At 46.0% G+C, this 12850-nt stretch overlaps 1 protein-coding gene across 3 annotated transcripts in view; it reads right to left on the bottom strand.

Annotated features, from left to right (window-relative positions):
* Positions 1–1277: 1277 nt before the first annotated feature.
* The window catches only part of NFRKB (nuclear factor related to kappaB binding protein), a 32059-nt gene continuing 20486 nt past the window's right edge, over positions 1278–12850 (bottom strand). For 2 of the 3 annotated variants that reach the window (XM_019547002.1, XM_019547004.1), the window contains exons 20-26: positions 11694–11914; positions 11295–11574; positions 9606–9827; positions 8250–9029; positions 6894–7000; positions 5399–5530; positions 1278–4457 (exon numbers count right to left, since the gene is read on the bottom strand). In XM_019547002.1, the coding sequence (XP_019402547.1) occupies positions 4328–4457; positions 5399–5530; positions 6894–7000; positions 8250–9029; positions 9606–9827; positions 11295–11574; positions 11694–11914 (1872 nt within the window). In that variant the 3' untranslated portion in view covers positions 1278–4327. Of the gene's footprint in view, positions 4458–5394; positions 5531–6893; positions 7001–8249; positions 9030–9605; positions 9828–11294; positions 11575–11693; positions 11915–12850 lie in introns of all 3 variants that reach the window. The other variant, XM_019547003.1, reaches the window with a different exon arrangement.

The following is a 12850-nucleotide window of genomic DNA, read 5'->3' as shown; positions in this document are numbered from 1 at the left end:
GTGCGCCTCCCCTGGGGCCTGAGGGGGACCTGGTGGAGGGGCTGATCTGGTCTCTGCTCAAGAAAATGGAGGCAAAGTTGTTAAACAGGTTAGCTTTGTCATCTGGTGTGATGACCTGATTTCCTAGCGTGTCTTGCAGGGGCCCCACATTACCTGGTACCTTCTTTTTTTCCCTTCTTCTTGTCCTTGATCCGGAAAGCTAGTCCCAGTCCCATCTCCGCCTTGCCCTTCCTGACCTCCCCCCTGCAGCCCCGAGCAACCACAGTATAGTCCTCCCTGGTGATGGGCTCCTCCCTGCCATTGCGTGTAAGCTTCCCTTTTAGCTAGGTTGCCAGCTCCTGATTTAGACACTTGTGAAAATTTTACGTAATACAGTATCACTAGTCCATCCCTGCCCTCTGCTTCTTTTTATGCATCAGGTTTAAACCAAAGTTTAACAATAAAACCTACTTGCAAAGCAAGGCTCCTTTTTTCAAGGGAGAAGTGGAAGAGCAGCACATTCTCCCTCACCACATAACTGCCTGCTCTGGTTGGTCTCGGCATGTATTCCATCTACTTGTGCTTTTGAAGCAGTGAGTCTCGACCTTTTTCGACTGGAGACATTCTGTGGAAAATGCCAGCTCTTAGTTTTCACTCCTTTTTTGAGTGCAGAAAAATACTAGAGCAATTTTGCTTCAAAGAACTCAGCTGGATCACAACAGGGGAGAATGTTTTTAACACAGTATATTCTTTTTTGAAATCTCTGGGTTTATCTTGTCAATCATGCTTTCACTTAGCACTAATAACACTGAGTGGCACCTTTGAAATGATGGTAAGGCACCCCAGGGTGCCACAGCATGCTGGTTGAGATGGCTGTTTTAAGGCATGTGTTGAGATGAGGTGCTGAGCTGGCATCATAGGTACAGCACTAAGTAAGTAAGGCTTGGCAGGAAAATGCCCAAATTGTACAAATAGGCAGTGTTCAGTTAGAGGGGTTAGGAATGGCTATATGCTCAGCCTGGATTTGTCCCTGAAATCCTATGAGCCTCTGACCAAGTCTCAGTGGCCAAGAATGACAGTGAAGTATTTTGAAGATGGAACATGGCCCCTAAAAGCATTTAAATCAGGGTCTAGTTTGTGCCTCTCATTAAAACAGAATTCTGTGCAACTCAACTCATATGTCACTCGTAAGGTACCCTATATTAAGAACGTAAGGGGCGTATGATATCAAGTAACAGCAACTGTTAAAAATCAAGCTCAGGTTACAATGAAAGGTATTGGTTTGACGGGCATGTATTTAGGCTGCTTTTTGTAAGCAATGTTTATTAGTTCTTGGTGTGAAAAAGTGCATTGATGGCACCGGTTGAGGAAGAAGGAATAAAGGCACTTTTACGCCCAAGCACTTAAAGGTGTTTGATTAAGAAGAACTGGCTCATAGCTTTGGTTGTAATCTCTTAACACAGTGGAAAACAAACAGCCCACATTTCTGTATATAGCAAGGTCCTAATTTTTACACTAGATTTAGTGATGAAAAGGTACCAAAAGCAAGAGCCCTGCAAATTATAGGCCTTGCAGAACGAAACGACAGAGAATGTGCAACATCAGTGTAGACTTCCTCCAGGCCATCCGCTGCGCACCTTTTAAGAGAAGCTTACCTCAAATGCTAACAGAATGGTGGTGAGAACAGCAGTACTCCAAGGAGGGCCGCTCATGCCCATGTTCGGTAGCTACAGCAGAGCAATGAAGGACCCACTTCTATTTAATGACCCCGAGGATGCTAGGAAACAAGGTTCTGAAGACCCAGCCTGGGTGAAGACACCTTTCAACGTTTTTTTGGGCTAGCGGAACCAAGGTTAATGTGCTTGGGAGAAGTGACTGGACGGGTGACAAAAACTTATGGGTTAAGTTCTTCAGGGAAGGGGCTATTTTCATTGTGTATGTATAGCACTGAACACAAATAGAGCCCCGACCTCTGAGTACTAGATTTGAGGTGTGACTCTGATAAATAATATCCCTCTACTAGTAGTTGTTATTAACAAAGCAGAACTGGAGCCATCAAAAGGATCTGGGAAGGTGGGAGAAGTTCTCTTGCATCGTTGACCTGACTGGGCTAGAGTAAATCTATCCCTCTGTAGCAGGGGTGAAATCTCACCACCAGTGTCAAGTTCTTGATATGACAGGCTTCTTGTGTTTTGAATCCTAGTAATGTCAGGAGTTCATGTGTCACAGACTACAACTAATTAACAGCAACCAGATACACTAAGGCCAGATACAGAAGTTACACTTTTACCGGTATAAGTAACTGGAAACTAGTCTATACCCATAACAGAACAGAAGTTCGGCACACATTGACTAGTTTAAAAAGGGTGGAACCCAGTGTAAGATTTGTTCCCCCAACACACACTAAAGGGTGAATGTGTGTTCTGTTCACTATGGATCTAAACTACACTGCTTACAGAAAACCATGCTACTTAGACTGATTCTACCTCGGGCTTTTTGAATGTCTGTACCCAGCCTAAAGCTACAGTACTACATGCTGTATGGAGCATCCAATACTTAATTCCATTACATTAGACATGACTGGGAGTGATATAGGACAAAGTGAGTCTCCTGATTTGGGCTTGGATTTATATAAAAATTCCATTTTTTTATACCCGACTTTTCCAAACCAGGTTAGTTACATTTCAAAAAGATCGCGCAACACGGAACAGTTCAACCTGAATTCCATCAAAGCCTCCTACTGACATTACTGACTGTACCTAAGCCAGCAACACAGAGCTACAACCAAGGGTTTTGAGCAGAATCCAGCTTTACACAATTCAGCTAAATACTGGAATGTAACAAACAGCAGGGTTTTCCTCTTTAAATAGAATGTATTTACTGACAAAATCAAAGGCAAACTTCATATTAAAAAAAGAAAGAAAAGAAACAACACAAGAGAAACAACATAAAGGAAACCTTTTTACAGATGTAGAAGAAGAATAGTATTAGCCCTTGGCAGGTTAGATGATCACACTTCACAGTTCATAGTATAGTATGGTCAAACTCCTTCCCTGCCGAAATGAACTGTCCTGTAGGGAACTGAAGAGAGATGGCAGGTAGAATCTTGTAAGCGGGAGGGAAGTTAGATCTGTAAGGCTTTCTGCATCTTTATTCTCTTTCTGCCCCATGTATCCTCTGGCTTCCTTCAGAAAAAGAACCCAGGGGATGTCAGAACTGGTCTGAAGTCAAAGTCAGATCACTTCCTGATCTGTAATGTGCAAAATCCCAACAACTTGTATATCAAGGTAAAAAAAAAAAAAATCAGAGAAAAAAACCCCAAAAACAAAAAACAGAGGCCAGGCCAGTGAGCTTAAACATTTCATCTGCAAGAATCTGTGAGAATGCAGTTCAAACAGTTGAAAGCGTGTTCTCCATCATTAAAAGCAAACTGCAGTCTTCTCCAGCTGAAAAAGGCTCAGTCGTCTTCTCGCGAGGAATGCAAGAAAGAAAACTCCCCGAGAGACTCTTCTTTCTATTCCATTGCTGGGTGCTCACACTTGCAATAAGACATACATATATTGATCCTCCCCCAATAATTACTAGCCATTTTACAAGAGCAGTGGCCTTGATCAGGCACACTTATGGGAAAGGACTCTCTATCCTGCTTTTGTTAAGATAATAAAAAGAAAAAACCTTTTCAGTTTAACAGTGACAGCAGCTCAACAAGGAATATGGGTTAGGAAGCAGGAATAAGTCTTTAAAAGCTATAAAATAAATAAATATATAGAATTTTTGTTAGGGATCTACTACAGGCTATGTCCCAAATAAAATCTGGTGTTCAAGCCACCAACTTTAAAATCACCTCTACAAAGTATAAATGCAACAGACAGCTGGACTCCAATAAGGATGTGCTTGGCCATGACCTTAGAGAATTACAGAATCTGGCTCCCTTTACAGCTGGTTCTCCTAGTTAAGGAAGACCATGGGTTATTTACCAAAGGTAACCCAGAACACACTGAAATGAGAGACTGGTATTTGCATAAAGGGCAACTAGAAAGAGATGAGTAGAATGAAGTCTCTAGTAAGGTCACTGCTGGGGAGCTTGTTTTGCAAATCTGGACTGAAATGTTCAGGTTTTTAAATACAGCATCACATGTTAGTTATACTGGGATTTCTGCTGTATACAAAAATGCTGACTCCAGGCAAGCAACATTTGTTGCTTCTGGCACAGACAGGACTTCTCAAATTTCTACCTTGCAGGCTGAACAGTCTGTGATTGCACCTAAGAAGTCTTGATTGGTGATGAACAGGAGAATAATAGGATCAGAGAAGATCTTGGAAAGCAATCCATTTGCACAGCCAACATTCACTGCTGATCCTGGGTCTGCTTTGGAGATGGTGCTGTCGTCACTACGACAGTGGAGACTGCTTTGGTAGAACCAGACACTGTTCCTTGCTGAAGATGAGAGGCAGGGACTGTTTGAATTCTCACCTGTTTGAAATGAAAGAACACTTAACTCATTCCAGAGCAAAGTCTGATGTCATGACTCTATGAAACAGCAGCACTGTGACTGGGGGCAGAGCCTTCACTTGCTTCAAACCACAACCAAAGCTAAAAGGGGTAATGACCTCCACATGAGCACTTGATCCCAAAATGCATGCAGTGAAGAGTCTGGCACCCACAAGATAATTGCATCCACAGATGGTCCAGGATGATGTGGCAAGGGTGGGGAGCAGTGTTCCCTCTAAGCTGTGTGGCATGCACAGTTGCGCAGGCGTGCCTGGCAGTATGGTATAAGTCCGCCTGCGCACACTGCGCAGATTAGAGGGAATGCTGGGGGCGAGCCAAACAAACTACAAAGAAAAAGGCTCAACTGACATTTGAACAAAAACCCAAATCTGTTGCCTTCCCAGATTTTCTGGAATAAGGAATCTGGTAAGATACTATACATTTCCACAGGAGCATTAGGAAAGGCTCGCACAGTATTCTACAGCATCAGACCCAAGTCACGGGTTGGGTTATTTGTGCATAAAGTTGATTTACCCCAGGAAAGAGAGGGAGTTAGAACTGCAGGTGTCTAGAAGTAGGTGCTACAGCAGTATAAGGTAAAAGAGGCAATCTCTTCAGCCTCTACTGAGAACAAAGGAAGGAAGGAAGGCCTGCATGTTGACTGTTTGCCTGCTAATATTATTCCTGCTTTTTTCCCCTCTCATTATTGAGTAACTCAGTTCATGAAGATTTAAAACAACTATCTGGACAGAATATACAACAGAAAGGAATGGGATGAGACGTCAGACATGCTAAGTGCTGACACTACATACATGCATTCACAGAGTGGACACTGTAAGTTTCCACAGAACCTCCCATATCAGGTGAGACACCCTCATGGAGATGCTACATCAGAAAAAAGCAGTTCATCTATGTGCCCTTACTTGCGTGGCCTGGCCTTGTTGTTGCAGCTGTTGCAGTTGCTGTGCAGTTAGAAAGCTCACAGGTTTGTTCCCAGCAATCAGCTTGGTCCCAGCTGGCATTGTAGTCAGGATGATGTTCCTACCCAGTCCACTAATGCTGAGAAAACAAAGCATTTAAGAAATCAGTAGTGAGGCAATAGGACAGGATCTCCCAAACGCAGTAACACTCAGCCTAAGACTTGTATGGACAGGTATGTTAGGGAACTCTGATTTGGGCAGTCTTGCCTACTAGTTAGACACATGAAGCACGCAAACAGTCCAGATCAGTTTCCCAAGGAGTGGGGGATCTGAAGGGGTCTGGCATCAGAAATGGATTTGGGTTTAGCCCAAGTCAAAACAGGCGGAGGTCAGAAGCCATAGCAGGAGACAGAGTAAGACAAGGGTTAACCAGGATCAGGAGCCAAAAGCCAGAGCTGAAGGTCAAACCAGAATCAAGAGCGAGAACCAGAATCAGGCAAGGCCAAGGGTCTTATTAAAATCAGAAGCCAGAGTCAGACTGGGGAGTCGGAACCAGAAGGATCAGCAAGGACGCACATAGGTCTGGAACAAGAACTTTCACCTTTGCTGGGACAAGGATACTGCAGGCTGGGACTAGCTTTTATGGCTGCAGTGGGTAGTTTGCTGCCTGGAGCTTCAGGGGATTGGCTGCCCGAACTGCTTCACTCGGCCCAGCTGGGACCAGAGTTCAGCAACTCTGGGCTTGCTGCAAGTAGCACTTGTTCAGGGGATGACTTGCCCTGATCTCCTGACTGGGACCAGCAGCCTGGGTCCAACAGATTCTGATATGGCCTCATTACACGGTATTTATAAATACTGTGACACTAAAGTGTTGCTCAGAGCTTCTACTGAACTCAGGTTATTGTGCAAGAGATTTTAAGTGCATACAGTGATATAACTAACCTGTACTTAGCTAGTACATTAGGTGCTAGTTTAGTACGAATATTTTTCCCCATTTGACTGCAAGGTCTGATACTGAGTGACTAGGTTATGTAAAAATTGACCATGTACTCCAGCCGTAAAAACCGCATGTAGTCATGCGACTGCAACACTGGTGGCGGTCATGGTCATCCACCACAGCACATCTCTAGGAAGGCTGCACAGGCATGGATTGCTTAGATGTCGTCCTAGTGCATGCAAACTGCAATCCACCATGTAGAAATCTCTGTCTGAAGGTGTTAACTACAGCAACACTAGTAGGACCAATGGCCTATTACTAGAACGTTACTGAACACGCATTGAAACAGCAACTTCTGCAGTAGTTTCTCAGCGCAAACAAGGTGCGATTATGAATGGTATTAGATAAGTTATCAGACTAGTGTGCTGAACAAGGGTCCTTTTCTGATCATATAAGACAGACACGTGAACCTGATCCTCTACTGCCCCTCTCCAGATCACTTAATGCAAGAAGCATTGCTCACTGGAAGCCATGCAGGTTTCTCCATTCTCTGTACAATACTCACTTGGCTCCAAGGTTGCCCTTGATGATGGGAGCAGTCACCACACTCTTGCCTTTCACTGGCTGGCTGATCACCGATAGTGGCACTGTGATTCGGGCTGGCAGTTTACCCTAGGGAAAACAGAAGCATATTCAATTATTTTAGTAGCAGTGGAGAGCTTGTTATGCAGGGAACAAGCTTGACAATGCACAAGCATCACATTTGCTTATTTCTATACCCAGTTCTGCAACCAATGACAATTATTACATTTGCTGATAAATTTTTTGTACCATTTCTGGCTCATTAAAATTTCACTCCCCCATCCACCCTACATCACTTTCTCCTTCTTATAGCAGTACTTCTCAGGGAAGGATGGTTACTTAATTTTAGCTCCCATATTTCAAAGCATGCAAATCTAAAACTAGAAACAGGCCACTAATCTAACTTCCAAGATATAGTTTTAGGTTACGAAGGCTGTGCATAACACTTGAAAATTACAGTATTCATTTTACTAAACTGCCTTGTCATGCAGGCAACAAGAACTTCTCCATACACAGAAATAAGTGTTCAAGAGATTCTTATTTTGGGTCAAAAACACTGAACTGCAAGATGCAGGAATTTTAGCCACTGCTATAGTGCTATCGGTGAAACAAGCTTAAAAGAAGAAAAGACTTCACCAGCAGTGCTTTGGAGGTTACAGTGATCCTGCCAAAAACTTTGGGTCATATTTGCAGAGTCCCCCTTTCCCCTTGTGCAGCCAAGCTGTGCCCCCCTCTCCTTACAAGGCTGGGTCATGCCCTTCTTTCCCCCCCAATATCTGAATCAGGGCCACATCCTGTTCCTCCCCTCTCCCTGCCCACTGCACAGGGACAAGTTAGGGCTGGGCCATGCCCCTTTCCCCACCCCCTCACACAAGCCAAACCATGCCCCCCTTTCCTCCTCCCTCACAGGGCCAGTTGAGGCCAGGTCACAAACTTCTTTAACATAAAGAAAAACCTCTTTACAAGTCGAGTGCTGAGGGTTTGGAACAGGTTCTCCCCCCAGAGGTGGTATTGTCATCCACCCTGGCAATCTTCAAAAAGAATCTTGATGCCCAGCACTCTTTCCTGTCCAAGCACAGGGGGGCTGGACTCGATCTGTAAGATCCCTTCCAGCCCCTAATAACTATGAAACCCTCCCCCATGCAGGGATCAAGCCATGCCCCATTGCCCTCTGCAGGGCCAGGCCATGCCATGCCCCCTTCCCTTGTGAGGCTGAGTTGTGGCTGGGCTGCCCCCCTGCCACCTTCAGAATGGCTGGAGCTCCCCCCCCCCCCCCCAAAAAAAACCCCCCCACAAAAACAAACAAACAAACAAAAGAACCAAAGCTCAATTAACTTACTGCCTGGGATGTGGATACCACTGTGGTGCTCACCGGCACCTGCCTCACAGCAGAGGCCCCTGTTCCAATGGTTATGGGAGTGCCAGCTGTTCCAGAGGCCACAGCAACTGCTTTTGATACTGTGGCACTCATAGTTGGCAAAGAGACTGCTGAGGTGTGAACTGTGCCAGGCATGCTTACTGTGGAAGAAGAGGGCTTGGCATGAGTGGCTACAGTTATGGTCTGCCCAGGTTTGGGTGGCATAACCCCTAACCCCTGCACAATTCGTATGGTGGCAGCTGGCTTTGCCTCAGTGGATGCTGCTGTGGTAATAGCTTTGCCCTTCTGATCTGCCACAGTCATGCCCAGAGCTGGCATCAGTCTGAAAGCTGAGCTTGTTGACTCTGCAGTCTTTAAATCAGGAGTTACTTTAACCACTGTGCTGCCAGCTGGGCTGGGAGAAGCTGAACTGGCTGGACTAGTCTTAGCTGGGGTGTCAGCAGACTGCACAGGATTGGATGTCACATGCAAAGTTGCAGAGATGCCCTTCCCAGTAGCACTGGTTCCAGTAGCAGCTGTGAAGAGATCCTGAGTCAGTTTGACTGTAGTGACTTGGGACTTGGCAAGAGTAGCCATCATGTCTGGAGTGATACGCAGCACAGTCTGTCCTTTGGCATCGGTGGTGATGGAGGAGGGAGGCAGGCGCAGCACATCCTTGCCTTGGATCCGAAAGTTAGTAGCTGTGAGTGGGATGCCACTTCCAGCCTGGGTCTTCATGCCTAGCTGCCCCGTAATAGCCACCTAAAAAACAAAGTACCATAATTATATCAAACTAGCAAATGCCCCAAAACACCCAAACGCAAAAAAATGTTGTCTTTCAGCAGATGGTGTTCTTCTCTCTTCCTCTCAGAATTGGATCAATGCTCCAACAAGATGCTAGAGCCTGACGTGATGCTGGAAAAGGTTTTGACAACTCACTCATTAGATGGCCCTTTCCACCACCACAAGAGACACAGATGGTTGGAGCCGGTCTCCTTGCAACTGAGTTGAGGGAGAGAACAGCCCACATTCTGGGCTTGTGAATCAAAGGATCAGAATTTCCATGTGGTGCCTGCACATTCCATACAAACTAATCTTACTTGTAAACACGCCCAACTGCGTTGCAAATGAGGCACTGACATTTGCAAATGGCACCCAACTATGGCAAGCCATAAACTGCCTGAATTTGTGTGGGCGATAAACCCAAACAGTAAGGAACTCAATGCATCTTGTGCTAGCTGTTCACATCTGGGTACCCCAGCCCTTTGCCAGGCCACAATAAACAGGAAACAGATACCTTACAGAGAGCACTTCTCTGCACTACCATGCACTTCTCACCTGCTTGATGATGTTCTGGCCAGCTATATTCTGGATGACTGTGGTGGTAGAGGAGGAGCTTGGTGCAGAGCTGCCAGGAGAGCTGGTTACCGGCTTTACTGTGGGACTGGGTGCTGCAGAGAGGCCTGTCACAGTGATGCCCGTCTGTCCTGGCACAGAAGCTCCTGGTCGCTGCACCTGCACTGGGCTGGTTTGAGCTTTCACTGGTAGGGTCATAACAGCCTAATGTGAAGGCAAGAGACATGTTCACAGGTAAGGCACTTGGCTCCATCACACCTTTATTCTGCTTGATCCTACATGGCCCAGGTTAACTGGAACTTTCAACCCGATCCAATCTATGCACCTCTCCTATCTCCGAGTCCTTATCTGATACTCTCTTCTTCAAGGTTTTGAAACACCCCAGTCTATCCACAAATCCGTACTGCAGAGATCTATACTGCCAAGTGTACAAGACCAAAATGCTGGTAATCCACATAAACAGTATTAGCTGTTCCCCCATTCTAACTTTCCTGCTGCCTCTGACTTTTCCTCAGTTCCTCTTGAAACACTATCTTCAGACAACTCTACAATCTGCTATCTCCCCTTTTACCTCCACCCTGTTATTTCTTCCTCCTTACTATAAAGCAGAGAGCTCAATCTTCTGGCCCTGTAGGCCAGATGAGGCGTGCAGGGCCAGTCTGCATACCAACTCAACCTCATGTGCTTGATTTGGCTGTGGCATGACCTCAGGCTCTAGCCCCACTGCATGCCAGGCCACATCACCTAGCTTGCAGGACATCCCACAGGTCTAGAAATTTGGCAGCAAGGGAATGGCAATTAGCACTGCCACTGCTCCCTCACTGCCAAATATCCAGACTCCTGGGGAGGCTGATGGACCAGATAACATGGCTGTGAGTCAGAACTGGGCCAGAATATGAGCACTGCTGTTATTAGGGACATGCATCCTTTGCCCGGTTTCTGTTGCTGGTATCAGTCACTTTGTGACTTCACAACTTTGTAATTATCTGTATTGCTGTGGTGCCCAAAGACACCTAGCAATCAGGGTCCTAGCGCATTATATAAGTGTCGCAAGAGGAACCTTCCTGGTCCCCAAAACCTCACCTATCACTGTTTTTTGTAATTACCCTTCATCTGGCTTCCCGCCTTTCACTTCTGCAATTTCCAGCCAGAACAAACCTCACCTTCCTGGCAGGTCGTTCTGATTATATCAACACTCTAATTTGAGTCCCTTCACAGGCTTCTCTCTTACTGCCTTAAATCTTGTCCCTCTTTTTCCTCCTGCATTTTCTGATTTTCTTTTTCACTCCTTGTCTACTACACGGCTTCCTCCTCAAACTGCCTTCACTAAGGCCATCTTGCACACAATTCTTAAAACCTACTTCTTCCTGGAATCATCTTCCTTCTCCCAATGACCCCTCTACTCAGCTTCCTTTCCTAGCCATCATTTGCTTGGTCTTACGCAGCAGGTTCTTCGGATTTTTTCCAATGACTGAGTTCTGTTTACACTCCGGGAGCCAAATAAATGAAAGATAAAAATACTGAGCACCTGTGCAGAGCTCATTTGTTCCATTCCAGATGCAACTGTCTATTAGAAGTGGGCACTTAAAGCCTGTAACTCCTAATGCTACAGGATCCATCATGATGAAAGGCACTAGATTTGGCCCATGCTCCCCACATCACCACTCTCACCTGTGGCAGTACTTTGGTTTGAGTGGCTGTAGCTGGAACGCGGATCTGAGGCACTGATGCAGGTTGCGGTTGCTGTGCTACCACAGGGGCTTGCTGAGATGCAGGTGGGAGGCTGGACTGTGCAGTCACTACACGGACCTGTGGAAGCCCTGAGGAGGCAGTATGGCTTACCACCCGGGTAGGGGGTGGTGGCTGCGGCCCAGCTTGTGTCTGTGCACTTTGAGCTGTGGAAAGAAGCGTTCCGAGCTGCGGCATGGCAGGCGATGACACTAAGAGAACGCTATGGACAAATGGAAAGTCACTACATTAATGCAGAAAGGAGATGAGAGAAACCAAGTGCTCATGTGGTAATAAACTTGCTATTTGTTGACAGAGGAAAAGTAAAAGAAGAAATGTTACCTTGGGCCGGGTTTAGCTGGCTCTGGTCCAACACTAGGCACGTTCTTGCTAACCACAGAAACCGGTGGGGGTGAAATGGGTGTTGCTGGCAATGCTGGTGTGGTGGGAGTCAAAGGAGTCACGGGGGTTGGTGGCATGCTGGAGTCACTGAGGCTCAGCTGGCCCGGCTCTGAAGTGCTGCTGGGGAGCGCTTTCACAGAGCTCTCCTTACTACTAGATTTCTGCAATAGAATCATAATTAGGGTGGGCATCCTTGTGGAAAACAGCCCAGGTCACCTTCTGGGCATGGGAAATCTTAAACTGGAGCACCACATTCTACACAGATATGAATGAACCCACAGAGCTGGACCCTGAAATAAGAAGTGACGATCCTCTTTTCTACCATTATGGCACAGGGGGCTTTAGGCAGTTTCTCTACTGCTGTTCTGAGGGGACTGCATTTTAACAGTGGTAGATGTATAAAGAGTTCATGCAACCCAAGCCTCCCACCTCTTAACAGCTATGGAACAAAAAAGTTGCAGATGCTTCCTCTGTCAGCTCTAAATCAATAATGGTGGATGCCAGGCAGGTACTGAAAACAGGACAGATCTCCCTGTTCTCCCTCTGTAACAGCCATGCCTGCCACTGTCAGAGACAAGATCCTGGGGTAGATGGACCATTGGTCTGACCCAGTAGAGCAATTCTTATGTTCTTGCTAGTTGGCTAATTCACTAGTTGAAAATGTCACTTAAAATTGTTTAATTCATTTCATGTCAATAAATGAATGCTGGACCAAGAGTTGTGGAGAGCCAAGTCTCCTATTTATCCACACGCCTATAGCACAGGCAACAGAAGGGCATGTCACCCCCCTCCCCCCACAAACCATGAGCTGTGGAGGTCCATACCCAAGGCAGGGAGTGTAGTTCAGTTCCCATGGCCTTTCAGTTGAGACCACCAACAGGGCTGACAATTAATGCCAGTCATGGTGGTGATTTTGTTTCCAGAGGACTAGCATCCATGTTCCTGGGACTACGAATCACCAATTCATTCTGTATATACAAATGTTAGGTCCAGTTGATGGCAGTTATTCTGTACCACTAGGGATAGAAGCTAAATTCGACTTAATAACTCTGTATCCCAGTCTCAATTCCCCAAATCATCCTATCCCTAAACAAGAC

Source organism: Crocodylus porosus, unplaced genomic scaffold (genome assembly GCF_001723895.1).
Source record: "Crocodylus porosus isolate Cpor-Errol unplaced genomic scaffold, CroPor_comp1, whole genome shotgun sequence".
Taxonomy (NCBI): domain Eukaryota; kingdom Metazoa; phylum Chordata; order Crocodylia; family Crocodylidae; genus Crocodylus; species Crocodylus porosus.
This window is presented reverse-complemented; position numbering and strand designations above follow the sequence as displayed.